The sequence below is a fragment of the Miniopterus schreibersii genome (genome assembly GCF_964146895.1).
Source record: "Miniopterus schreibersii genome assembly, chromosome: 19".
Lineage (NCBI taxonomy): Eukaryota > Metazoa > Chordata > Mammalia > Chiroptera > Miniopteridae > Miniopterus > Miniopterus schreibersii.
Genome location: NC_138119.1, coordinates 33,131,616 through 33,159,358, shown reverse-complemented (window position 1 = coordinate 33,159,358; position 27,743 = coordinate 33,131,616). Strand labels below are relative to the sequence as shown.

At 41.9% G+C, this 27,743-nt stretch overlaps 1 protein-coding gene across 1 annotated transcript; it reads right to left on the bottom strand.

Annotated features, from left to right (window-relative positions):
* SLAMF6 (SLAM family member 6) lies at positions 1–22,056 on the bottom strand. The gene is made up of 8 exons (XM_081121083.1): positions 21,929–22,056; positions 9,414–9,737; positions 5,624–5,884; positions 5,055–5,162; positions 4,673–4,714; positions 3,566–3,633; positions 2,017–2,091; positions 1–1,423 (listed from the first exon to the last, which is right to left on the bottom strand). The coding sequence occupies exons 1-8, from the start codon at positions 22,020–22,022 to the stop codon at positions 1,388–1,390; spliced, it is 1,008 nt and encodes a 335-aa protein (XP_080977209.1). The 5' UTR covers positions 22,023–22,056; the 3' UTR covers positions 1–1,387.
* Between the last annotated feature and the right edge of the window lie 5,687 nt (positions 22,057–27,743).

Below are 27,743 nucleotides of genomic sequence, written 5' to 3'. Positions count from 1 at the left end.
ACAATAACAATAGCTAATATTTATTGAGCTCTTTTATGGGCTAAGCAGTTCCTAAAGACTTCAGGTACATTGTCTTATTTCTCATGAAATTTTATTACATATTCATTTATTTATTTAAAATATTTGTCTCACATTTTCTATGTGCTAGACACTGTGCTAAGTGCTAGGGAAACCATGATAAATCAAATCATTATGGTCCCTGTTCCTGGAAATCATACGGTATAGTAGGAGAAACACACATTAAACTGATAAAAATAAATATTTATTGACATGTGATAAATGACATGAAAGTGTGACAGAATAATTGGGAGGGCCCTTCTGATAGAGTGGTCTGAGAAGGTCTCTTTTAGAAGGTGACATATGTAAGCTGAGGCTTAAAGCATAAGGCGGAGCGGGGCAGGCAGGCAGAAGGGTCTTACGGCAGAAGTGAATAACTACCGCAGAGAACTCTTTCCTTGAATGGAGGAGCTGAAAGAAGATTGGGGAAGTAAATAGAGATAGTGGTGGGAGAGTGATGAGAGCTGAGGCTGGAGATGGGCCAGATCATCCAGGGCCATAGAGATGCAGTTTCATTCTGAGTGCACAGGGAAATCTTGCCATGTTTTAAGCAGACAAGTGAAAGACCTGATTTATATTAAAAATATTACTCTGGCTGTCTTTTGGAGAATGGAATAAAGGGAGATAAGAGCAAAAGTTGGGGAGAGTTGTTCAGAGTTTACTGTAGCATTCCAGGTTAGAGATGATGATGATTACATAGATATAGGGCGGTGGTTGAAGATTTGCAAAGAAGTGGATAGCTTTAAGATATATAGTTGGAAGTAGAGTCCAAAGGGCCTGATGATAGAGAAGCTGAAGTCAAACTCAGGTTCCAGGTTTGAGTAATAGGGCTGATGGATTACCCTGCTCATTTTTCAGTCTAGGAGACCAAAGCTCCAAGAGCTTAGGTAGCATGTTCCAGGAGATATATCTAATACATGATTTGAGCATGAGTCCATCCAATTCCAAAGACAACACACATAACCAACATACTGTACTCTCCCAGTGAGTCACAATTCTGCTTTCTAAAAGGAGAGACGTGCTTGTCTTCTGAATTATAGTCTCTCTGGCAACCATAACTCCATTTGCTTAGTTGCCAAAGAGAAAGTCAAAATCCAGGTATGTTATCTGAAGTATGTCTTGTCCTGGAGCAGATCAGAAAATGTTATTGGGGTCATAGGCTGCAAATGATGTTATTCCTTAAAGGTTTGACCTAGGTAAGCAGATTTAAGTCTGAAGGACTGGAAGTGATAATCCTAGATATTCAAATTCAGTTTCTAGGCAGAAACCAACCTCTATTGTCTCCCATGGGATCAGGAGATGTGTCATTGCTGACTTCCTTTGAGACCTTTCAGCAACTTAGATGATGTTGTTCAGGACAGTTGCCCTGGAAGAGATGGGTTTACTTTAATGGGAAATGAAGTAGCTTAATAAGGACCAGAGCCCCAGGCCATCTCCCATGGCTACAGAGGAGGTCTGGAGAGCACTGGAAGGCAGATAGGGATATTGATAGCAAAGGGCAGAATTACACTGAAAAACAAGTAGGCTGCCCAGCCAGGCGTGGCTCAGAGGTTGGGCGTCGACCTAGGATCCAGGAGATAGAGGTTCGATTCCCGGTCAGGGCACATGCCCAGGTTGTGGGCTCGATCCCCAGTCAGGGGCATGCAGGAGGCAGCCAATTGATGATGACTCTCTCATCATTGCTGTTTCTGTCTCTCTCTCCCTCTCCCTTCCTCTCTCTGGAATCAATAAAGACATACTTAAAAAAAATTTAAAAAATAAATAAAAACCGAGTAGGCTAAAAACTCAGATACGTGTGGTAAGAAAACTTTTTGGATCTGTTTTGGTGATGTCCTGAGCTTTTCTGTATTCTGCTGGTATTTATTCATCTGTAAAATGGCTCCTTTTACTTTATTTGCAAAGTCATAGGTCTGATGAGAGAGGTAAGAATGTAAGAACATGGGGAAATCATGGGCTTACCTGTTTGGATTGATAAACTTTGGAGTAAATTGTGGTGAGATCATTGTTTTTCACAGGTTTTGGGATATCCATTTTCTGTAAAAAGTAACCATACCCATTTGGTTCACACAGACAAAGAGATACTCATGAAAAGATATATTCCCAGGAAAAGGCAATGTGACAAAGTTCTTTAGGGGGAAGGCCAAGGAGTGTTTAACAAGAGGAGCTGGAGACCAAACACCACCAGCTCTCAAACCTGTGAAAGTTTAGTGGCATTTTCTGAGCCCCAAACAGAAGCAAGCCCCAGCAAACCAGTGGGATCAAGAACCAAAGACAGAAGGGTGACTTTCTTGGCAAGTGTTGTGGAGAAAAGGAAACATTCTTGTCCTGAACTCAACTCTACTGTCTTTTGTCTCAGATCTTAACTGGCTATAACTGGAAGGTATTGCCTGCTCTATTTTGCCCCTGTAGTTCTAACTGCCTGGTCATCAAGTCATTGGGTTCTTCTCAAGCAGGGGGAATTGGTAGAGTAGGAGAAACTTCTGATGTTAAGAGTGACTCTGCTTGGAATACAAAGTATAACAATAACAGCAGAAGTCCCCTGTGCTCAGAGGTTTTGACATTTAAACTTACTTGAGGAATATTTAGGGTACTATCAAGACCTCTGAAACTCTCCAAAGTACAATTTTATGCTAAAGAAAAAGTTAAATTTGCAGAAGATTAGTTTCTTGGTTTGTTGAGAGTGATTCATTTTGTCTTCGAGAGGAAATGGGAAAGACAATAGAAATACTGCACAAGTAAAAGTTTCCCTTCGTGTTCCCTCTCTTCACGGAGCCTGCTTTGCAAACACCTGTGAAGGGATGTATGAGGGGACCAAAGATTTCTAGCTGGACTATTGCTTTCATCGGCTGGAGAATAATGAGTGCTCTGGGCCTGTTTTTCAGATGACATAGAAGCTGGCCTCCCAAGATGTACAGTGTCCTTTAGAAATGTGCCTCTTGCAGGTGGTGGGGAATTGTTGATGCCTGGCCAAGGCCATCTGGTTATGTTGCTAAAGGGGTGGGGGTGGGATTGAGGGCTGCTCCTGCATTTACTGTCCTCTCCTATGGAAGCGCTGCAAATTCCTGCTGCTCTTCTCCTCTTGAGAGACTGTTTCTAAGCACCCCTATTTCCCCTGCTACCAAACTGTCTCCTTTGGAAACTCTCAAACTGAGTTAAACTTTGATCCACTCAACAAGTATTTACTGAGCATCATGCTAAGACATAGGGGAAGAGAGAGGAAGACATGATTTTTACTTTCAGGCAGCTTACAATTAAGCTGAAGGGACCAGACTTACTGATGCATTAAGCAGTTAGAGAACAGTGTAAATAAGGGTATGAATAAACGTTCTATTGGGGCGAGATCAGTTGGGGCTGGAATGGTCCCGCATAGAACTTTGTAGCTCCTGGAGCTGCCTTCTCTCCTTAATCGTGAACATCATTTGGATTAGTCAGATGATTGTGGTGACAGTTAGCGAATGATGATGTAAAAATAATGCTAATGATGGAGTATAAAGCTGAAAGGACTCACCGTATTGGGATGAGTGACCTGAGCATACACAGAGAGTGGATCATACTCTGAGTTCCTCTGGGTATCTGCTGGAAACACAGGAAGGCACAGCCAGTTGCAGAAGCACTCTGGGTCTGCTCTCCTACCCCAGGGGACTTCCTGGCCCTAAAGATGCAGTTGTTCAAGGCATTGCCATTCCTTAGGGTTCATTCATTTTTGACAGTCTTTGTAATTCTGGATTGAACCAGAAACTTCTCAGCCATGTGATCTGTTTCTGACCTCGTCTCTTGGAGATACATGGTCTTGAGGTACCCTAAAGTTTCAGAGTCTCCCACTGAATTCACATGTAAGCAAGGAAGCTCCTAGCACCAAATAGTGCTGTATTCATAAGAGCTAGAGAACCTCACTGGCCAGGGTAATGGAGCTGGATTATTTCATGTACATGTTATTAAACTTTTCAGAGGTCCTTAAGGTGGGTTTGATTATATTAGAGATGAGCAACTGTAGGCTCAGAAAATTCAATTGACTTGGCACAAAATTACACAGAAAGTGATCCAATAAAGAACTTAAATACATGCCTTCTCACTCTAAATCTCATGCCCTGTCCTCTACACATGACATCATATATCTCTCCCCCATGAAATGAGACTCGGTACTAACTTGAGTTCAGAGTTTGCACTGCGGTGTCTCTATCACATGTTCTCTTTTGATTGTTTTTACTCAATTCCCAAACTCTGGATGAACAGAGTGATGGGGTCAGGCAGTTTGTCTTTGGGCCTTTGATGCTCTAATCCTATCCTTGCCCTGGACTTGCTGGGTGATAATAGACAGGCTATGAGCCTTTTCACTGGCACTTAGTTTTTCCATCAGCATGGTGGGGAATGACCCTAATCCCACTCCAAGAAATTGTGTCAGTGACAGATTCACATGCTTGTAAGGGCCCCTGTAGGTCACACAGAGGACAAACTTGCACAGTCACAGGTTCTCCCCTTGTGCCATCTCGTCCATCTGAGTAAAGACATTCTGATGCCATCTTCTCTCATTCTCCAGCCCTCTGACTGGCCCTCTTCTTCAATCTGGCTCTTCCCATCCATTTAATGATTGGAAGTTAAGAATCTAGAAACTCACCAGGACTCTGAGTTTGCTGAGTAGAAAAAAAATGTAAGGAACCTGAAAAATAAAATCAAGTAAATTGAAACTTGTGACTGTAATGAGAAAATCTTCCACCCACCCACCCCCATAGATGTCTCTCTAGAGAATGTGGTGGGAGGCAACCAGAAAGGGAAGGGCAGGCAGGCCCTGAGGCTGGGTCCTACCTTTCCCAGTAGGCCACCTTTCTCAGGAAGTTAGCAGGTGTGTAATCATACCCCAGGTGTTGTCCCAGTGGACTAGCTGAACCAGTGTTGGCATCCTTCCTCTCTTTACCTGTCTTCCTAAAGACAGGTACAGGGAACCCCAGACTCTAAATCTCTGAAACCTTGGAGAAGACACAAGTAGGAAGAAAGGCTACCTGTTCCTTTCTTCTTCCTAAAACGTAAGAACACAGCGATACAGATAAAAGGAATCACTATTATAATCCATAAGAAATTCAAGTATTGATTTTTTTCGTTAAAAGCACCTGAAAAGAAAAAAAAAAGAAGTTGCACTTAGGACACATTGAGTAACGTTCAGTTTTTTTCAGAGCCTATACTTAACTTTTTCTAGGCCACTTTTGGGGGTAGGGGGTGGGGTTCCTCTATACTCAGAAGCTCTGGTGCTCTGGGCAGGATTTCTGGAAGTGGGAGACAGGGCAGGGCAGAGCCAGGAGAAGGAAGCAATTCTGATTTCCCAAGGACTTTGCTCTTGGGCTCTGAGTGTGTCGGAGGAGGGTTGGGATTGGGGTTGGGGCTGGGGTGAGGGAGGAAGATGTGACCTCTGGGGGTAGTGAGAGGCACAGAGCACCAGAGAGTGTCTGTTTTCTCCCAGGATTTTTGGCTGCCTCCTACCGGGCTGTTGTTTTGGGAATCCTGTAGGTGATGTGGTCATGCCACACCCCACGGCCGCTCAAGGCTCTTAGAGAGACCTGAGACAGACTGTTACCTTTGCAGAGACTTTGGGCAGATAAAGAGGAAGATAAATTGCTGACAGGATTCTTAGCTATGCAAGTGTAGGTCTCTTCACTGGAAATACTGCGCCAAGAGATAGTGAGGTTTGCTCCCTCTAGAGGTGGGTTTCCTGTGACCTGCCACCTAAATGAGACATGGTCATTTGGATTCTCCACAGAGCAGGCCAAGTGGCTCTCACAGGTCCCATTCTCAAAGACTTGAGTGTGGTTAGCAACTCGTATGTTCGTCAGTCGTCCTGTGTGCAGAGAAAAGACCCAGATTAAGGACAAATGGCTTGGCTCAGCCCTCTGTTAAAAATATTCTTCTCCTCAATGTTTTTGTATTCTGCCTGACACTCTGCTGTATGTTATGATCTGTATACTCTGTAAATAACTTTCTTTACATTGCCTAACTGATGGGATCAAGATATGGGGTGACCAAATGATGAGGGACATCAGTATGAGACAGAGAAGCCAGTGGGAGAAATGAAAAGTGAAAGACTGAGGTTGCCACCAGCTAGTTGGGTGATTTGGGGCTGATCACCTTGCTTTTCTGCACTTCAGTTTATTCCTGGGGTCCTTTCTAGCCTTTAGTTTCTGCCCCTTGTGTAAAAACAATTTGGAGACTAAGCTGAGGGCCAGCCCTACCTTAGCCAGGTCAGAAACCAGAACCAGGCCCAAGAGCCCCATTTCTTCCATAATCAGAATTCCCTAGCTGGGGTGGAAGATGAAAGCTTATCTTTCTTGGGGAACTGTATTTCCCACAAGTCTACAGGAATCCTGGCCCTCATTGCATCGGATGCTGGCTCCAATGGTGACAAAGAGACCCTGATGTGAAATGTCATCAAGACAGAAAGGGACATGAAAACCAAAAAAGTAGGGAAGAAAAAAGAGAAGAAACTGAGAGAGCAAGCAAGTTATTCTGGGCAGCAAAGAAGTGCAATATATTCAGGCATTTTAGAACACATTTACTGCAGAAATTTCTGACAACAGAGACCAGAAAATATTGGCTAGTGAGATGTCAATAGCTATGAATCAATGGGGACATGGGAACAGTACAGAAAAGGTCACTGACCTATACTTGGCCTAAGGTGACCCAGTAAACAACAGAATGACTCCAACTGTCTGATTAGAAGAGACAAAGTAATGCTTTAAGTTTAGTTAACTGAATAGGGCTGGTGGAACCTATTTTGCCAGAATGGAGCTTTTATGTAACAGCAAGTGTTGAATTTGGAGTTAAGACCTACATTAGAATTATTATTTTGTTATTTAATGGCTATATGACCATGGCTACATTGTTAATTGCTTCAAGCCTCTGTAAAACTGGGCATGAATACCTGCTTCTTAGGTGAATTATGATGATTAAATAAGACAGTGCCCAGCAGAGCAATGGCAAATATTGGGCATGAATGTCACATCTCCCTCAGCCTTTGTTTATGGCTGACCTCAAAAAAATGCCTTATTACCTTTTTCCACTTGATGGATATGTATCTGCCTACTTGACATTTCTACTTGGATATAACATGTATTTCAAACTCAACATGTTCAAAGGAACTCCTGTTTTTCTCTCCAAAACCTGCTCCATCTGCAGCCTTCCCCACTTTAGTCAATAATGACTTCACCCAACAGCCAAGAATATCAGAATTCAGCCACTTCTCACTACTTCCCCTGATACCATCCTGGTCCAAGCCAGCATCATCTCTTGCTTGGATTGTTGCAGTGGCCTCCTTGTTGGTCCAGTGGTTTCTACCTTTGTCCCTTACAATCTATTTGCAACAGAGCAGCCAAGTCAAATCGTATTACTTCTTTGTAAAGCTCTCCAGTGGTTCTAAATCTCACTGAGATGTAGAAGCCAAAGTTCATATGCTGGCTCTCAGAGCCTTACATGAGTGATGTGGCCCTCAATTTTCTTACTGACCCTCATTTCCTATTACTCTCTCCCCCTCTGCTCCTTGATGTTCCTTGAACATGCCAGGCACAAGAGAGTGCATGTACTGGTGTTCTTTGTCCAGATACCTTCATGGCTTACTTCCTCACCTCCAACAGGTCTTGACTCAAATGTCATCTTCCCAGTGAGGCTTAGCATGAGCACCCTCATTAAAATTGCTCCCTGCTCCCTGTGGGCACTTCTGATGCTCCTATGCTGTTCTAATCTCTCTTTTCTCCACAACACTCATGGCTTTCTTACGTACTCTGCCATTTGTTTATACATTTCATATATTGTTTATTATCTCCTCTCATTCCCAACCAAGAATGTCAGCTCCATGAAGGCAGGGATCTTGGTCTGTTTTGCTCACTGATATATTTCAGGTGCCTAAAACAGTTTCTCGTCCATCGTCCATAGTCAACAAATATTGCTGACTCAATGAATAAACTTAACATGGCTTCAACATCTTTCTTAACAATGAACTCTAGGCAGTTAATCCCAATTAATCGATCTTGGTCTGTAAGACAAAATCTTTGCCATTCCTAGCCTGGTACATGAAGTAATTGGTCAATGTTTTACAAAACCTATATAGTTCATACCTTGAAATTCCTTTGTGCTATTGTAAAACATATTGGTGTGGCTCTTTGTGTACGTGCCTTTGAAGGAGAGTTACTTTAAAAGACCCTGAGAAGGGATGGACATTGAGCCTCAGGAGTGTGGTTATTGCAGAAGTCATGTTGGTCTTCTGAATGGTGGCAGAAGTACGTTGTCTCTACAAGCGCGATGGAGTGTGACATGGGGTCTGCTCTCAGACTTTCCACTGGATATGTCTCTTCTCTCCAGGGTCCTAGTACTGCCTTGAGAATCATTGATAACCCAGAGTGATCCTGCGTGTAGTGGGTTGAATGATGACCGCCCCCCCCCCCAAATATTCTAATTCCCAGAATCTTATTTGAAAAAAAGGTCTTTGCAGATGTAACCAGATTAGATAAGATGATCCTGGGTTATCTATCTGGATGGGCCCTAAATCCAATAAATGTCCTTATGAGAGAAAAGCAGAGAGATATTTGAGACAGAGAGGAGAAAACACAGGGAAGAGGTAATGTGACCATGGTTCTCCCAGGAAGATAAGCATTCCTGTCATTCATGGCATCACTGATTGCTAGAAGGATTTTTTTTCTTTTCTGACATTGATTCATAAACTGTGTTGTTATAGTTTCCATAATTTTATGTTGAGGACATGAGCTGCTTGGGGAAATTATTGTTTTGTTAATTAAACAACCTTGATAGAAAATACATTTCTCTTTTTTAGCCCATCTTTATAGGACATTTTCTACATAGACTATTGTTCTGTACATTGAACACTGGGTCAGATGAGCCTTTGTGTAAATGCAGGCATCATAGCACCTAGTTATATGGGAAGCTCTCCAACTTGCTATTTCTGTGATTGTAGGGGGTTGATCTAACTGACATTGTGCCTCAGGGGTAAAAATGGTACCTACCTCATGGAGCTTTTGTGAGGATTACATGACAAATACATGTAATGACATGGCAACAAAATCATAGATATTTCACTTCCATTAATCCCTCTACATTTGTAGTTGAAAGGGACCATTTTATGGTGTGAGGGGGAGTGAGGTGATTTTGGGCTGGCAGTCACATGACGTAGGTTCTAGTCTCAGTTCTGTCAACTAACTGGCTGTGTGATGCTATTGAGTTGCTCTACCACTGGACCTCAGCCTGGCTCCAAATGCCATATTCTTTACCACTAGGCTATAGCGCATATTTGCAGTCACATAGAATTGAAATATGTAATATTTCTTAGTATGTACATAATTAAACCCCAAACTTTGACTCACTGAAGATCTCCAGATTGTAATTGGAAATATTTTTGGAGTTGCTTGTAGTTATCTGGGCACGGTAAGGTCCTCTGTCTGCTATTGTCAGGTTGCTGATCTGCAAGGAGTAGAACTGGGTGACTTTCAGTCGATCTTTCCGTTTTGGATCAGTCACCTGGATTTGTGCTTTATTTGCCGGTATGAAAATGATAGATGTTCCATCATGAAGCCAAGTGATAGCTTGGATCTCCTCTTCTGCAAGAAGCTCCAGGGGAAGAGTTACTGACTCCCCCAGCACCCCTTTTACCAGCAATGATTTTTCTCTGGTTTGTGAAACTGTGTTCCCTGTAAACACAGAAAGGAAACTGATGTAACTTCCCCTGCACTCTTTCCTTGCAACTCTGCCAATCTGTTAGAGCTCTCTACTGAAGCCCGGAGATATGATGAAGAGGGAAAAGGTTAGGAAAACCTTTAAATGGACTATCAGAAAGGCTCCACCCCAACAAAATGTCTGGCACTCTTGGTTAATGGGCTGTTGGCCCCGATGATCCTGGCCTAGTATACTCTCCCATACTGGCTGGTTACCCTGGGCCATTCATGCTCTCTGACCCCAGCCTCTGAATTCTTTCTCCAAGCATGAGGTGGAGGGGTACAGGGAACTACATCAACTCCCTGCTGTATATTCCAAAACCACAAGTGTTCGCTGATAATGTATAATAAAGCTCAGCATTTACTGATTTTCTATGTGTCCAACAGAGTGGGCTTGTGAGATTTAGAGGACTAATAATTTACAGTTCTTTTTATACATTACTTCATTTGAGGCTGACAATTCCTGTGAGGTAGGTAGGATGGATGTTATTATCTCTACTTATAGATAAAGGAACTGAGGCACAGAGTAGTTAACTAGTAATTTCCCCAGGGTTATAGAATGAGTCAGGATTCACACTCAACTACTTTGACCCCAACTACTTTGTGCTCTTCTCAGGATATGAGAAGTTATCTTTTCTCCTCTCAAAAAGATTATAGTCTAGTAAAAGAGATACACAATAAAGTAATAAATATCATTTCAAAGGAACATATAATGGCCATATTTTCATGAGCTTATCTCAGAACCATTAATGTTTGAGCAAAAAAGGTGAAACAGTCACAAAGATTCTTAAAGATGCTTCCAGAGCATTCTTTGCCAAATACTTAGCACTTATTACACCCTTTTGTAGCCCTCTGTTTACTTGTTCGTCTAATCAATCATGCTTTAATAGTCTTTGCATGTCAGCACTGTGCCTGACACAAAGTAGTATCTGTTTGAGTGAATCAATAAAAAAATAACTATCACCGTGACCTCAGCCTTCTTGAGATCTCTTAATTCTCAGGAGAGGATCTGAGAAAGGGAAGAAATGTCTCTTGGAATCCTGACATTCAGCTTCTGGGTAAGCTCATTCTTTCTTAAATTGTCATGTGGATGCCAGGCACATGAACATTGCCATCATCAGTCCCACCCCCACCACATCTTTCCCATCAGCACTTTAACATTCTGTTATTAGTCATCTCCATCTTTCTTCCCTCTTGCAACCACATGAGTAAACATGACAAGCAAAACCTTGAGAGAAAGAAAAAAATCCAGGTGCAAATAGAATACAATGGTGTGATTCCATTTATTTGGAGTTATAAAACAGGCAAAACAAATTTATGCCGTTAGAAGTCAAGATAGCAGTTACCTTTGAGGAGGAAGGAGGGATGGCAAATAGGAGGGAGCATAAAGGGAGAACTCGGGGGTGCTAATAATGTTCTATTTCTTGACCTGTGTCTGTATACACAGATGTATTCATTTTAGACATTGAGCTGACACTTAGGATTTGCACAGTTTTCTCTCTGTATGTTAAATTTTAGTAAAATATATTAAAACAACAACAAAAACCAAACCAAACCAAAATAATTATCATGACCTATATGGACCGAAATGCTTCTCTTTTCTACCTAATATCCCATAACTGTTCCCTGTGTTCACTTTGCTCAAACTATGTAGGCTTGGCTACTCCTTGAGATGGCTGGAGCTGGTACACTTGCAATTCTTTCTACATGGAATGTGCTTCTCCCAGGTGTCCATGTGTCCCACTCTTTTTTTTTTTTTTTTTTAGTTGTTTGTTTGTTTTCTTTATCTTTATTGTTGAGAGTATTGCAGGTGTCCCATTTCCCCCCTCAACTGACCCCCTCCACTTCTCTCCCACCCCCTCCCCAGGCCTTCACCCTGTTATTGACTGTGTCCATGGGTTATGCATATATACATATGACTTCTTTGGTTAATCTCTTCCCACCCTCCAACCCCCTTCCCTCTTTCCTCTGAAATATGATCGACTGTTGCGTGTGTCAGTGTCTCTGGATCTATTTAGTTCGTCAGATTCTTTTGTTCATTAGCTTCTTGTTAAAGAAGACCCTTCAACATTTCCTGTAGTGCTGGTCTGGTGGTGATGAACTCCTTTAGCTCTTTCTTATCTGTGAAGCTCTTTATTTGACCTTCAATTCTAAATGATAACTTTGCTGGTAAGAGCAATCTTGGTTGTAGTTCCATGTTTTTCATCACTTTGCATATTTCTTGCCACTCCCTTCTGGCCTGCAAGGTTTCTGTTGAGAAATCAGCTGACAGTTGTATGGGAGCTCCCTTGTAGGTAACTAATTGCTTTTCTCTTGCTGCTTTTAAGATTCTCTCTTTGTCTTTAACCTTTGGCATTTTAATTATGATGTGTCTTGGTGTGGGCCTCTTTGGGTTCCTCTTGTTTGGGACCCTCTGTGCTTCCTGGACTTGTAAGTCGATTTCTTTCCCCAGGCAGGGGAAGTTTTCTGTAATTATTTTTTCAAATACGTTTTCAATTTCTTGCTCTCTTTCTTCCCCTTCTGGCACCCCAATAATATAAATGTTGGGCCTCTTGAAGTTGTCCCAGAGGCTCCTTATACTATCTTCATATTTGTGGATTCTTTTTTCTTTTTGCTCTTCTGGTTGGGTGTTTTTTGTTTCCTCATGTTCCAAATTGCTGATTTGATTCTCAGCGTCCTCTACTCTACTGTTGATTCCCTGTAAATTATTCTTCATTTCAGTTCATATAGCCTTCATTTCAAATTGGTACTTTATTATGTTATCGATTTTCTCAGTTATTTCCCTAATAGTCAGCTTAAACATCCTTATAAACAAAATTCTGAACTCTGTATCTGTTATCTTGCTTGGATCTATTTCATTTAGTTCCTGTTCTAGAGATTTCTTCTGTTCTTTCCTTTGTGACATGTTTTTTTGCCTCCGCATTTTGGCTGCTTCCTGGTGTTTGTTTCTATGTATTAGGTAGAGCTGATATGTCTCCTGGAATTTGTAGAGTGGCTTTATGTAGTAGGTGTCCTGTAGGGCCCAGTGGCTCAGCCTTCCCAGTCACCTGAGCTGGGCCTTCTAGGTGCTCCCCTGTGTGGGCTGTGTGCACTGTCCTGCTGTAGTTGAGCCTTGGCTGCTGTTGGTGTCACTGGGAGGAATTGACCTCCCAGCCAATCAGCTGCAACTACAGCCAAAGAGCTGCTGTGCTGGAGACACCCCTATGGAGCAGGATTTACTTCAGTGGAGCTTCGGTTCACCAAGTGCACCCCTTGAATGTGTCACTTGTGGATGTGGTAGGGTTGTAATCCAGCATGGTCGAGTCTGACCACCAGGTGCACTGTCTCTGGGGCCTCCTGGGAGACGCAAAGTCAGCCTCTGCCAGTGCCTTGCTCAGGGCCACCCAGCATGAGCTACACAGCAAACCGTAGTTGGCTGCTACTTGTGCTGGGCTTGGAGGTGTCCAGGAGAGGCCAAGGTATGAACCAATGAAGGCTGCCGCTAGTGCCAGGCCTGAGGCCACTTATCAAGCCGTATGGGGCACGCTGCTGCTTGTTTGAGAGATTTTAGGAAAATCCTAAGCATGAGGCTGGAGAGGCCACTTGCATAGAAAAGCCCCTGGAAATGGCCTGGATGAGCTGCAGGTGGGGAGTGGCGGTGTCACTGGGAATCATGGGGCGGGGCCAGAGGTGTGAGTCTGGTGCTGGCGATTCAAATATGGCACCTGCCTGCCAGCTGTGTGTGGGGAGGACTTGCCAAAGGAGCAATGTCCTCTGCCAGCCCTTCGGCTTGGGAGGAAGGTGCCCCTCAACCTCTTGCCCCGATTCTAGGCAGGTTAGTTCCTCCCCAAGTGTCCCAGGTCCTTTCAAGCTGCTGCCTGGCGCTGGGCTCAGAGGGAGTATGTCTGAGTGAGTCTGTGCGCGGGCCCTTTGAGAGGAGAGCCTGGGGCTCCCGCAGCCTCCGTGAACCTCAGCCACAGTCCCCGCTGGTTTCACAGCCCGGAGTTCTGGGGACTTCTCTTCGTGGCCCTGGAGCCCTGGGCTGGGGGCCTGATGTGGGGCTGGGATCCCTTCCTCCTCCCTCCTCTGGGAAACCTCCCCATCGGAGATGTCCTCCTGGGTTTAACCCGAGGCACCGGTGTGTGCCTGCGGCTGCTTCTCCAGAATTGAGCCCTAATCCGCCTGTGTCTCCGCCCCTCCTACCGGTCTCGGTGCTTCCTCAGTTCCCTGGTTGTGGGGCTTCTGTTCAGTCAGATTTCAGGAGGTTCTGAGTGATGGTGGTTCTGAATTTTAGCTGTAATTCTGATGTGGTTGCCGGAGGCGGCAGGTGCAGCTGTTACCTACGCTGCCAGCTTGTTTCTCCTGTCTCACTCTTTTGTCTCCATAGATCTTTAAGGCAAATATTCCCTCTCCGAGAGGCCTTCTGAAGCCACTCTTTCATCAGCAGCCTTTACCCCATACACTTAGCTACCTTTGAATTTTTTTCCCCTCTATAATACTTACTATCTAGCATACTTTATAGTTTGTATATTTGGTTTTTGAAATTCTTTTTTCCTTACACTAGAAAGTAAGCTCCATAAAAGCAAGAATTTTTGTTTATCTTGTCCATTGTTGTGAACACTTGTAAACAGTGCTTGGCACACAGTAGGTATGCATGTGTACTTGTTGAGTAAATGGACACATCTTCATTCCTTCTTTTGAAGGTTCTCTGTCTAGGATATTAAGGACCAATACCTCTTTGTAAGGAGTCCGACATACACTGTGGCCCAAGGACTCCCCAGGAACTGTTCCTCCCTCACCTAACAAATTCCTTTAAGGTTCCTTTGTTTTTATAGATTGCAATTATTTGTTTATTTAACAAGTCATTCATTCTAGTATTTTACTCAGTTCTATGCCAATTTAGTGAGTAAAGCCTTAGAAATTACGGAATTCAGACCATATTTCTTAGATTCCTTTATGTACCAGTTTCTGGGCTGAAGACTGGGAACACAAACATGAGTAAGACATACTGGCCTTCTGGCTCAGCATGTGGTAGAGGAGCCTGACTGGTAGACAGCAGTTATGGTGCAGGGAGTTAGGCCTTGGCCTGGGACAGAGCTTCCCTCCACATTGCCCTCAAACCACTGATTGTACCCTGCACATTCACTATTCTTTCTCTTTCTTATAAATTATGAGATTGTTAGCCACTTTTCTATTCCACAATCTTGAGGGTAGGAATTATGTTTGTTATTTCTGTTTTATTAGCACTTAGCACATTTTCTAGCTCCATAAATATTGACCTGATAGAGGTATGTGCTCCATCAGAGCACACATGGTGAGAATGATGTCAGGGAGAGTTGGGGGTTGTCAGGAAACACTTCACAGAGGAGATAACATTATAGCAGGGTTTTGAACAAAAACAAGAGGTTCTCCACTGCTTGATTATTTGTGATTCTTCCAAGAACACCCTGTTCCTTCTTTGTTCTCTTGTTTTCTTTGCCTGAAACACTCTTCTTCACCTTTTCCAAGAGGTGAGCTCCTATTGATCCTTCAAGGGTGAACTCAAATATCTGCTTCCCTCTGCTTGTATTTGTGAGAGGTCTGCATTGGTACAGGGGGAGGAGATAGGAGCTTGTGGTGGGAGAGTAAGAGAAGAGGAGGGGGAGAAGAAGATGATAGAATAGTTCTCTGCAGATCTAAGAGGAAAAAAGATTTGAGCCACTATGCTTAGGGAATGTAAAGGTCAGAAATTACTTTAAATGCTCAAAAGCTCCTCTGTGAGACTTTGGACACAAGGATAGCTGCTTTGGGGTGGGGCACAGGTGATGTGGCGTGGCCCAGAGGGCACAAGGAGGCCCTTTGCTCTGCCTGGAATCAGCGCTGATGCTTTGGGAATGTCCTGGGCCAGGGTCCTTGTCATGGATATTAATATTCTAGGAGTAGGCAGGACAGTGATGTTTACTCTAAGTGGCTCTGCTGGCAGCAGGTATGACGGACTGGAACCAAAAGAAGAGATTAAGAATTGGAAGGATGCTTCATGACTGCAACTGGAGGCTGCTTAGGTGGCCCATGGGAAGCAGTCTTTTGGGGACCCTAATAAGTCACCAAGGGACCACTTGGAGCATGGAGGTGGTGTAGAGGTCCTGCCCATTTTCTGATGAGGATGTCAAGTCGGAAGACGTTTGGGGTATGTTTGTTAACATGTTTTATTCATTGAATGATGTGCTTCTGGGAACATGAATAATGTTCATCTTCTTTATTGTCCCAGAACCTGACTCAGGGAACTCAGTGGATGCTAAGCAGACAGAGATTAGTATGTGAAGTATCTTAAATGGTTACTGAATAATTTTTTGAAAGGTATGAAGAAACATGGAGTATTTTTTAGAATTGGGAACGTTTAGAAAGGAGAGGAGAAAGGTAGGACTCCAACTGGAGGCTGCTGAGTTGATTTTCAAAAAGAGAGAAAAGTCAGAGAAACTTTCGGATTTCTAATCTAGGGGACTGTCTTAGGCCTGTCTATAGGAAAGAGGGATATAGTAGACTGTTTCAGCTCAGCATGAAACAAGTTCAGAAGGAGGGTTAGGGCTGATTTTTCAAGAGATTTAATAGAAAAGGAAAGGGAAACATAGCGCAAAATCTTGAAAATGACAAATGAAAATGAAAGTACAATATACCAAAACTTAAAGAATGCAATGAAACAGTGCTTAGAGAGAGATTTATAGCTGTACGTGTCTACATTAAAAAAGAAAGGCATCTCAAATCAGCAACCTAACTGTACCTAAAGGACCAAGTAAAAGAAGAACAAAATAAACCCTTAGCCCAAAGCCCAAAAGAAAGGAAATACCAAAGACTAGAGCAGAAAAACCCAAATAGAGATTGAAAACTAATAGAGAAAATCAACAAAACCAAAATTTAGTTCTTTTTAAAAGATTAACAAATTTGACATACATTTAACTAGATTAATTAGGAAAAAATAGAGAATACTAAAATTACTAAATAAGAAATGAAAGTGTGGACATTACTGCAGACCTTACAGAAACGAATAGGGATTATAAGAAAATACTATGAAATAGACAAATTCCTAGAAACAAACAAATTACCAAGACTGACTTAAGAATAAATAGAAAATCAGAGAGGACCTGTAATAAGTAAAGAGATTGAATCAATAATCAAAGATTTACTGGCAAAGAAAAGCCCAGGACCAAATGGCTTCACTAGTGAATTTTACCAATTATTTAAGGAATAATTAACACCAAACCTTCTCAAACTCTTCCCAAAAATAGGAGAGGAGAAAACACTTTGTAATTCACCCTATGAGTTCATCATTACCAAAGCCAAAGACATCCTCCTTCCCCCCCCAAAAGAAAACTACCCACCAATATCCTTTATGAATATTGATATAAAAATCCTCAACAAAATACTAACAAAATTAATCCAGGAGCATTTAAAAAGGCTTGTACATCGTGACCAAATGTAATTTATCCCAGGAATGCAAGAGTGGTTCAATATATGAAAATCAATCAATCAATGCAATATATCACATTAATAGAATTAAAGAAAAGAGACACATGATCATCTCAATCAATATACAAAAAGTACTTAACAAAATCCAAAACATTTTACACTTCAGAATCTAGGATTAGCAGGGAACTTCTTTACCTTGATAAAAGTCATTTTGAAAACCCACACCTAATATTCTACTTAAGGCTGAAAGGCTGAAAGCCTTCCACAAAAACCTGGAACAAGGCAACAGTGCCTGCTTTCACCACTTCTGTCCAACACTGTACTGGAAGTTCTAGCTAGAGCAATAAGGCAAGAAAAAGAAATAAAAGATATCTTAATCAAAAAGGAAGAAGTGATATTATTCTTATCTTATAGATAGAAAATCCTTAAGGATCCACACACAAAAAATCATCAGAGCTAATAAATGAATTTAGCAAAGTTGAAGAATAGAAGATCAATATACAAAAATCAGCTGTAGTCCTACACACAAGCAATGAACATATGAAAAGGAAATTAAAACAATTCCATTTATAGTAGCATCCAAAAAAAAAAAAAAATCTAGAAATAATTTAACCAAGGAGAGTCAAGATTTTACACCCCAAACTGTAAAACATTTCTAAAAGAAATTAAAGAAAAAAAATAAATGTAAAGACATCTTATGTTTATGGATTAGAAGACTTAATATTAAGATAGCAATACTACTCAAAGCAATCTACAGATACAGTACAATCTCTAACAAAATTCCAATGACTTTTATTATTTTTTTTCAGAAATGGAGACGTCAGTTCTCAAATTCATATGGAATTTCAAGGGGTCTCAAATAGCCAAAGCAATACTAAAAAATAAAAATAAAATTGGAGAACTCACACTTTTCAACTTCAAAATTTACATAGCCACAGTAGTCAAAATAGTGTGATGCTGATTATAAAGAGAGGTATATAGATGTCTATATGGAATTGAATTAAGAGTCCATAAATAAACCCATAAGTTTACAGGCAATTAATTTTTGACAACAGTGGCAAGATTATTCAACGGGGAAAGAAGTTGCTTCAACAAATGGTGCTGGGACAACTAGATTATTTACATGCAAAAGAATAAAGTTGGACCCCTAAATCACACCGATATAAAAAATAACTCAAAATGTTTCAAAGACCTAAATATGAGAGCTACAATTAGAAAACTCTTAGAAGAAAACATAGGTTTAAATTTTCACATCCTTGGATTTGGCAATAGATTTTTATACATGACACCAAAAGCACGAGCAACAAAAGAAAAAATAGGTAAATTGGACTTCACCAAAATTAAAAACTTTTGTTCATCAAAGGACATTCTCAAGAAAATGAAAAGACAATCTATAGAATGGGAGAAAATGCTTGTAAATCATATATCTAAAACGGTTTTAATATTTAAATTATTTAAAGAACTCTTATAACGTAACAACAAAAAGACAAAAAAATCCAATTAAACATAAGCAAAGGCCTTGCTTGAATAGACTTTTCTCCAAAGAAGGTATAAATTCACATGTCCAATAAACCCATGCAAAGATGCTCAACATTATTAGTCATTAGAGAAATGCAAATCAAAAATACAATGAGATACCTTCCCATCCATGAAAATGGTAGTAATGATAATAATCAGAAAATAATTGTTGGTAAGGATATGGAGGAATTTAGAACACCTGTACATTGCTGGTGGAAATGTAAACTGGTATAGCCACTGTGGAAAACTATTTAGTGATTCCTCAAAAAATTAAGCATAATATGATCCAGTAATTCCACTCCTAGGTATATGCCCAGAAGAATTGAAAATAGGTACTCAAACAAATACTTGTACACAAATCTTCATAGCAGCACTATTCACATAAGTGAAAAGGTGGAAACAATACAAATGTCCATCAATAGATGAATGGATAAATGAAATGCAGTAATACATACAACTGAATATTATTCAGTAATAAAAAAGAATGACTTACTGATAGGTGATACAACATGAACAGACCCCAAAAACATTGTACTAAGTGAAAGAAGTCAGTTAGAAAACGTCACAGATTGTATGATTTCATTTATATGAAATATGCAGAACAGGTAAACCAATAGAGACAGAAAGCAGACTGGTATCTTGGGGGGTTCTGAGGGGAGGGAGAAACATGGAGTGATTGAAATATTTTGGAGCGATGTAAGTGGTGGAGGCACAGCAATGTGAATTTACTAAATGTCACTCAGTTGTACACTTTAAAATTATTATTTTGTTTTTTGAATTCCACCTTAGTGAAAAACAAAGAAAAAAAAGTCGGCATGTGGACAGACGCAACTGAAACTAGATGTGGATTGAAACGGAAAGGCATGGGAGGCTTGAGGTTACCGTGGGCACAGGTGGCAGATCCTAGGAGGTGGGAAGCAGCAGCTGTCCTTGAGGATAATGACAGAATGTGAAACAGCCCTCCCTCTGCTGAGCGAGAATAAACACCAGAAAGCACGGCTGCTTGTTAAGCCGGTAACGCCGCTCAGGGGAACGAAAGTCAGTGCATTACAATCTCTTGGTAGAAGAGCCTGCACGCTTTTGACTCAAAACCTCAGAATCATTTGGCTAGCTCACATGTATTGGCTCTGCCTCCATGTCCAACCACTCTTCTTTCCTGGACAGCAGAATACCTGCCTGTATCTGCTTCTTGCAAACAAATTCAGAGAACTAGCTACCATTTTATATATATATATATGAAGACCTCATTGGTTTCAGAGAGAGGAAGGGAGAGGGAGAGAGAAAAACATCAATGATGAGAGAGTCATTGATTGGCTGCCTCCTGCTCACCCCCAACTGCGGATCGAGCCCGCAACCTGGGCATGTGCCCTGACTGGGAATCGAACCACAATCTCCTGGACCCTAGGCTGATGCTCAACCACTGAGTCACATGGGCCGGGCAGCTAGTTCTCATCCCCCCCCCTCCCCCCCGTAGCCCCAATGTGATGTAAGTCCCATGAAATCTAGAACCTTGCTAATCAAAATGTGGTCATGGAGTAGCATTAGGGTTACCTGGAAGCTTGTTATAAATGCAGAATCTTAGCCTCCATCCCAGATCAGTATTATAGTAAGATTCCCTAGTATTTTGTATTCATCTTAACAAGCTCCCATCTAGAAAGAATAACGCAGAAACGAATGAGACTTTTTCCCCCAGGGCACAATGATGTCTGATTCCAATTACACTTATTAAGATTATTTCTCAACACTGTTTATCTTTCCAGATGAATTTTCTAAAAGAATCAGGTTATGCTGTTTGACTCATTTGAGAGAGTGTGGGCTGGTGTGAGTCATCTTCCTTTATGCTTGTTTTTGAGATTGATTTTATTAAATTCACCGTCCTCTCCATGCCTGCTTCCTCTCGCCCCAACTTTTCCACCTTCTTTGTTTATCCTGTCTGAAACTGCACTGCTCTCACCCTGCACCGTCCGCTTTCCTTCTTATAACTTATCACTATAAAATATACCATTTCACTTATTTATCTTGTTTATATTCCTTCTCCCTTGCTAAAATGTTAACTCCATGAGGGCAGAAATTGTTACCTGCTTTGTATCTCCAGAAACTAGAACAGTGCCAGGCATCCAATGAATATTTATTGGATGACTTAATGAATTCACCTTTCCCTTCATTCCCACTGCCAGTTAATTCTCCATCCGTGGTGACTCTTGTCTGTCCATTTTTCTCTTGTGCTTCTGCCATGTTTGTTTAACTGTCATTGTTTCTCAGAACTATCACAAGGGCATGCCATCTGCTACCTAATGAAATTTGGCAAGTTATTTAAATTATCATAGTTCCTAAGTTCAGGCTCATAAGACTATCATGAGGCTTATGTACGTATACAATGCATGTATAGCACTTGGCCCAGTGCCTGGAGAACAGAATAGATACTCAGCGAATATTAGCTATTTCTGTCTCCTACCAGGAGCTAGTTCCAGAGTAGCTTCCCTGTCTTGTCTCCTGCCCCATATGTCCCTTAATCCTATATTTTGGCTCCAAAGGACCACTTCTGGTTACCCAAACATGACATACAACTTTATGTTTTACATGTAATGAACAGTAAGAAACAAGAAGCAGGCAGGGTGGGCTAATTCCTTTCTCTCTGCCATATAAAGTACTGCAGGACCACCTTGCCCCTGATCTGTATCAAAGGAAGAGAGAGTTGGAGAACTCTCTCTCTCTCTCTTTTAAAAAAAAAATTTTTTTATAGCAAACAGAAACAAAGAGGACTAGCTCTAGTGTTTTTTTGTTGGGCCTAGAAATTTTGGCTAAACTGATTCATAGATTTTCAACATTTTAGATGAGAATAGTGAGGCCCAGGAAGAAGAAGTAATGTACTTGATGTTACACAGCAAGACAGCAGCTGATTGGACAAAAGGATTTATTTTTCTAGTCTTAGGGCTTCTTATTCTACAACATGCTGGTGATAAACTCCAAAGAGTCTTGTCTTAGAAAAGCTCACTTTCCATGCCCCAAGAAACAATTCCCTTAGATGCAGACACAACTTTAGTTGGTAACTGAACCATTTAACATTCTAAATTGAGATGAGGTAGCAGCTTATCAAGTAGCACTGTGAGCCCCACCCAGATCCTCGGCAGAGAGACAGACACCCATATATAGGTGATTTAGAATGACCAAGCAGCACAAAACCAGGGAGCCACTCAGTGATTACATAGGTTTGTATAGGCACTTACCCAGACCGAGGCAAGAGACAAGCATGAGGAACTGCAATAACCAGATCATGCTCTTAGCGTTGGAGACTGGTGTTGGAGATTTCACAAAGTTCATTCTGTGGTAATTCGAAAGTGCTTCTTGAAACTTCCCCTTCCTGTGAGAGATATAGTAATGTGGTAGACAGTTAGACATGAGCATAGCGAGAATGGTGGTCTAGGTACAGGTTACCGGGACAGATGCCCAGCAGATGACAACTGTAGAGTCGCCCCCAGGGTGACCTTTCCTCCCTAGAAATAACATCTAGGCCTCAGTTATGTTTCAGATTTAGACCCAGAAAAGCAGCAAAACCAGACTAGTAACACCTCCAGGACCTCAGGATCGGCTGCACTGATTAATGATCTCCCTAGTGCTGACCAGTCAATCAGTGGAGATCCTCACCCTGAAAGGACACACCTGGAAAGCCGCTGAATATTCTTTTGAGATCTTCCCCTGGGACCTGCCCTAAAATCTCCACCCTTAAATCTCTTAGGACAGGACCCAGTGCCCTCTCCCTCCCCAGAGCATGCTCAGACCTTTCACTTTTACTTCCACTTCCCCCGGCACATTACCATCAGCTTCCTCCTCCCAAGCTCCAAGGGTCCTTCCTTTGCCTCTATAACTTGTTCCTCAGCCCATTTCTTCTATGAATTAGTTCTTCTATCTCTGTGATTTTTTGTTTGTTTGTTTGTTTATTTTTGTTTAAAATATGACAAATGTCCCTTTTTCTCCCCAATGACCCATTCCACCCTGTCCCACTCCCTTCCCCAGTCCCTCTCCACACCATTATCTGTGTCCTTGGGTTGTGCATATATGCATATAAATTCTTTGGTTTCTCTCTCCCCCTCCACCGACCTGCCCTGCTCCATCCCTCTGACATTCCTCAGTCTGATCCATGCTTCCATGTCATTGAATCTATTCTGTTCATCAGTATATTAAGTTTTTTAGATTTCACTTGTAAGTGAGATCATGTGATATTTGTCTTTCTCTGCCTGGCTTAGTTCGCTTAACATAATATTTTCCAGGTCCATCCATACTGTCCCAAAGGGTACGAGGTCCTTTTTTTAAGCTGTGTAGTATTCCCCGGTGTAAATGTCCCACATCTTTTTTATCCACTCATCTACTGATGGGCACTTGGACTGTTTCCAGATCTTAGCTATTGTAAATTGCGCTGCTATGAACATAGGGGTGCATATATTCTTTTGGATTAGTGTTTCATGATTCTTAGGATATATTCCTAGAAGTGGGATCACTGGGTCAAAAGGCAGCTCCGTTTTTAATTTTTTGAGGAAACTCCATACTGTTTTCCACAGTGGCTGCTCCAGTCTGCATTTCCACCAGCAGTGTACTAGGGCTCCTCTTTCTCCACATCCTCGCCAGCACATGTCATTTGTTGATTTGTTGGTGGTAGCCATTCTGACAGGTGTGAAGTAAGACCTCATTGTGGTTTTATTTATTTATTTGTTTGTTTGTTTATTTATTTATTTGTTTATTTTCATTTTCTCCAGGGGTATATGCTATTTATTTATTATTAAAAAAAATTTATCTTTATTGTTGAAAGCACTACAGGTGTCCCATTTTTCCCCCCAATTGACCCCCTCCACCTTGCTCCCACCCCCCCCAGACCTTCCCCCCTGTCATTGTCCATGTCTGTGGGTTATGCACATATGCATATAACTTCTTTGGTCAATCTCCTCCCATCCACCCCCTTTCCCTCTTCCTTCTGAAATATGATCGTCTGTTGCATGCGCGAATGTCTCTGGATCCACTTAGTATGTGAGATTCTTCTGTTCATTAGCTTCTTCTTAAAGAGGACCCTTCAACAATTCATGTAGTACTGGTCTGGTGGAGATGAACTCCTTTAGCTTTTCCTTGTCTGAGAAGCTCTTTATCTGACCTTCAATTCTAAATGATAGTTTTGCTGGGTAGAGTAATCTTGGTTGTAGGCTCTTGTTTTTCATCACTTTGAATATTTCTTGCCACTCCCTTCTGGCCTGCAAGGCTTCTGTTGAGAAATCAGCTGACAGTCGTATGGGTGCTCCCTTGTAGGTAACTAATTTCTTTTCTCTTGCTGCTTTTAAGATTCTCTTTGTCTTTAACCTTTGGCATTTTAATTGTGATCTGTCTTGCTGTGAGCCTCTCTGAGTTCCTCTTGTTTGGGACCCTCTGTACTTTCTGGACTTGTAAGTCTATTTTTTTCCCCAGGCAGGGGAAGTTTTCTGTAATTATTTTTTCAAATAGGTTTTCAATTTCTTGGTCTCTTTCTTCCCCTTCTGGCACCCCAATAATACAAATGTTGGGCTGCTTGAAGTTGTCCCAGAGGCTCCTTACATTATCTTTATATTTCTGGATTCTTTTTTCTTTTTCTTTTTTTTTTAAAAATATATATCTTTATTGATTTCAGAGAGAGGAAAGGAGAGGGAGAGAGAGAGATAGAAACATCAATGATGAGAGAGTCATCGATTGAGCCCACAACCCGGGCATGTGCCCCGACCGGGAATCGAACCCCGATCGCCTGGATCCTAGGTCGACGCTCAACTGCTGAGCCACGCCTGGCCAGGCTGGATTCTTTTTTCTTTTTGCTCTTCTGGTTGGGTGTTTTTTGTTTCCTCATGTTCCAAATTGCTGATTTCATTCTCAGCGCCCTCTACTCTACTGTTGATTCCCTGTAAATTATTCTTCATTTCAGTTCGTGTAGCCCTCATTTCTGATAGGTATTTTATTAGGTCATCAGTGGTCTCACTTGTTTTCATAATAGTCTTACTAATATCCTTGAGAATCCTTATAATCAAAATTCTGAACTCTGTATCTGTTGGCTTGCTTGGTTCTATTTCATTTAGTTCCTTTTCTGGAGATTTCTTCTGTTCTTTCCTTTGTGACATGTTTCTTTGCCTCCACATTTTGGCTGCATCCAGGTGTTTGTTTCTATGTATTAGGTAGAGCTGCTATGTCTTCTGGAATTTGTAGAGTTGCTTTGTGTAGTAGGTGTTCTGTAGGGTCCAGTGGCTCAGCCTCTTCAGTCACCTGAGCTGGGCCTTCTAGGTGCTCCCCTGTGTGGGCTATGTGCACTGTACTGTTGTAGTTGAGCCTTGGTTACTATTGGCATCACTGGGAGGGATTGACCCCCAGGCCAGTCAGCTGTGAGGACCAGCTGCAACTACAGCCAAAGAGCTGCTGTACTGGAGGCACCCCTATGGAGCAGGATTTACTTCAGTGGAGCTTTGGTGTTCACCAAGTGCGCTCTTTGAGTGTGTCACTTGTGGATGTGGTAGGGTTGTAATCCAGCATGGTCGAGTGTGGCCACCAGGTGCACTGTCTCTGGGGCCTTCCGGGAGGTTTGAAGTCAGCCTCTGCCAGTGCCTTGCCCAGGGCCACCCAGCATGAGCTACATAGCAAACTGTAGTTGGCTGCTACTTGTGCTGGGCTTGGAGGTGTCCAGAGAAGTCAAGCTATGAACCAAGGCAGGCAGCCACTACTGCCGGGCCTGGGACCCCTTATCAAACCATATGGGGCACAATGCTGCTTGTTTTAGAGACTTTAGGAAAGTCCTAAGCATAAGGCTGGAGAGGCCACTTGCATACAAAAGCCACTGGAAATGGCTTGGATGAGCTTGCAGGCCAGGGAGGGGCAGGGCCTCTGGGAATCACCAAGGCAGGGCAGGTAATTCAAATATGGCGCCTGCCTGCTGGCTGTGTGGGGGGAGGGCTTTCCAAAGGAGCAATGGCATCCACCAGCTCCTCTGCCTGGGAGAAAGCAACCCCTCCACCTCTCGCCCCAATTTCAGGCAGGTTAGTTCCTCCCCAAGTGTCCTAGGTTCCTTTCAAACTGATGCCTGGCACTGGGCTCAGAGGGAGCCCTTCTGAGTGAGTCCCTGTGCAGGCCGTTTAAGAGGAGCTGCCTGAAACTCCCACAGCCTCTTCAACCCTCAGCAACAGTCCCCGCTGGTTTCATAGCCCGAAGTTGTGGGAACGCCTCTTCCCGGCCCTGGAGCCCTGGGCTGGGGGCCTGATGTGGGGCTGCGCCCCTCACTCCTCTGGGAAACCTCCGCTGCTGAGATGTCCCTTCCGGGTTTAACCCGAGGCATCGGGGATGTCTCCAGGTTTCAGCCCTGACCCTCCCGCGTCCCTGCCCCTCTTACCGGTCTCGTTGCTCCTTCAGTTCCCTGGTTGTAGGGCTTCTGTTCAGCTATCTTTCAGGAGGTTCTAAGTGATGGTTTTTCTGTATTTTAGTTGTAATTTTGATGTGGTTGTGGGAGGTGGCAGGTACAGCTGCTGTGTACGCCGCCAGCTTGTTTTGCTCCGCCTCATTGTGGTTTTAGTTTGCATCTCTCTCATGATTATCGATGTTGAGCATTTTCTCATGTGTCTCTTGGCCATCTGTATGCCCTCTTTGAAGAAGTGTCTATTCAGGTCCTTTGCCCATTTTTTAATTTGGTTGTTTGTCTTCTTGCTGAATAGTATGTTCTCTGTACACTTTGGAAATTAGCCCCTTATCAGATACATCCTTGGCAAATATGTTTTCCCAGACCGTGGGATTTCTTTGTATTTTGAGGCTGTTTTCTATTGTTGTGCAGAAGCTTTTTAGTATGATGTAGTCCCATATGTTTATTTTTTCTTTTGTTTCTCTTGCCCTTGGAAATGTATCAGTGAAAATTCCACTTCATGGAATGTCTGTGACTTTACTGCCTATGTTTTCTTCCAGGATTTTTATGGTTTCTTGACTTACATTTAAGTCTTTTATCCACTTTAAGTTTATTTTTGTGTATGGAGTAAGTTGGAGTCTAGTTTCATTTTTTTTGCATGTACCTGTCCAATATTCCAAGCACCACTTATTGAAGAGACTGTCTTTCCTCCATTGTATGCTCTTGCCTCCTTTGTCAAATATTAATTGACCATTATGGCATGGTTCTATTTCTGGGTTCTCTGTTCTGCTCCATTGATCTATATGCCTGTTGTTGTACCAGTACCAGGCTGTTTTGATTACAATGGCTTTGTAGTACAGTTTGATGTCCGGTAATGTGATCTCTCCCACTCTGTTCTTTTTTCTCATGACGGCTGCAGCTATTTGGGGTCTTTTTGGGTTCCATATAAATTTTCAAAATGTTTGTTCTAGATCTGTGAAATATGCTGTTGGTATTTTAATAGGAATTGCATTGAATTTATAAATTGCTTTGGGTAGTATGGACATTTTAATGATATGAATTCTTCCAATCCATGAACATGGTATATTCTTCCACTTGTTTATATCTTCCTCTATTTCTTTTTTCAGTGTCCTGTAGTTTTCTGAGTATAGGCCTTTTACATCCTTGGTTAAGTTTATTCCTAGATATCTTAATTTTTTTAGTTGCAATGGTAAATGGTATTTTTTTTTTTAGTTTCTCTCTCTGAAAGTTTATTGTTCGTGTATAAGAATGCCATTGATTTCCGGATGTTGATTTTGTATCCAGCTACCTTGCCAAATTCGTTTATCAAATCTAGTAGGACTTTGATGGAGTCATTAGGATTTTCTATGTACAATATCATGTCATCTGCAAATAATGATATATACTTCCTTTTTTCCAATTTGGACACTTTTTATATTTTCTTCCTGTATGATGGCTGTGGCAAGGACTTCCAGTACTATGTTGAATAAGAGTGGTGAAAGCGGAATCCTTGTCTTATTCCTGTTTTTAAGGGAAATGGTTTTAGTTTTTGACCGTTGAGTATGATGTTGGCTATAGGTTTGTCATATATGGCCTTTATTATGTTGAGGTATGTTCCCTCTATTCCCACTTTGCTGTGAATTTTTATCGGAAAAGGG

Excerpts from the sequence above, each read along its gene's own strand:
- SLAMF6 (XM_081121083.1), bottom strand. The coding sequence starts at position 22,022 with ATGAACTTTGTGAAATCTCCAACACCAGTCTCCAACGCTAAGAGCATG. Across the intron at positions 9,738-21,928 it reads TGTCTCTTGCCTCGGTCTGG|GGAACACAGTTTCACAAACC; the intron begins GTAAGTGCCTAT and ends CTGTGTTTACAG. Across the intron at positions 4,715-5,054 it reads TAGGAAGAAGAAAGGAACAG|GTTCCTTACATTTTTTTTCT; the intron begins GTAGCCTTTCTT and ends TTTATTTTTCAG.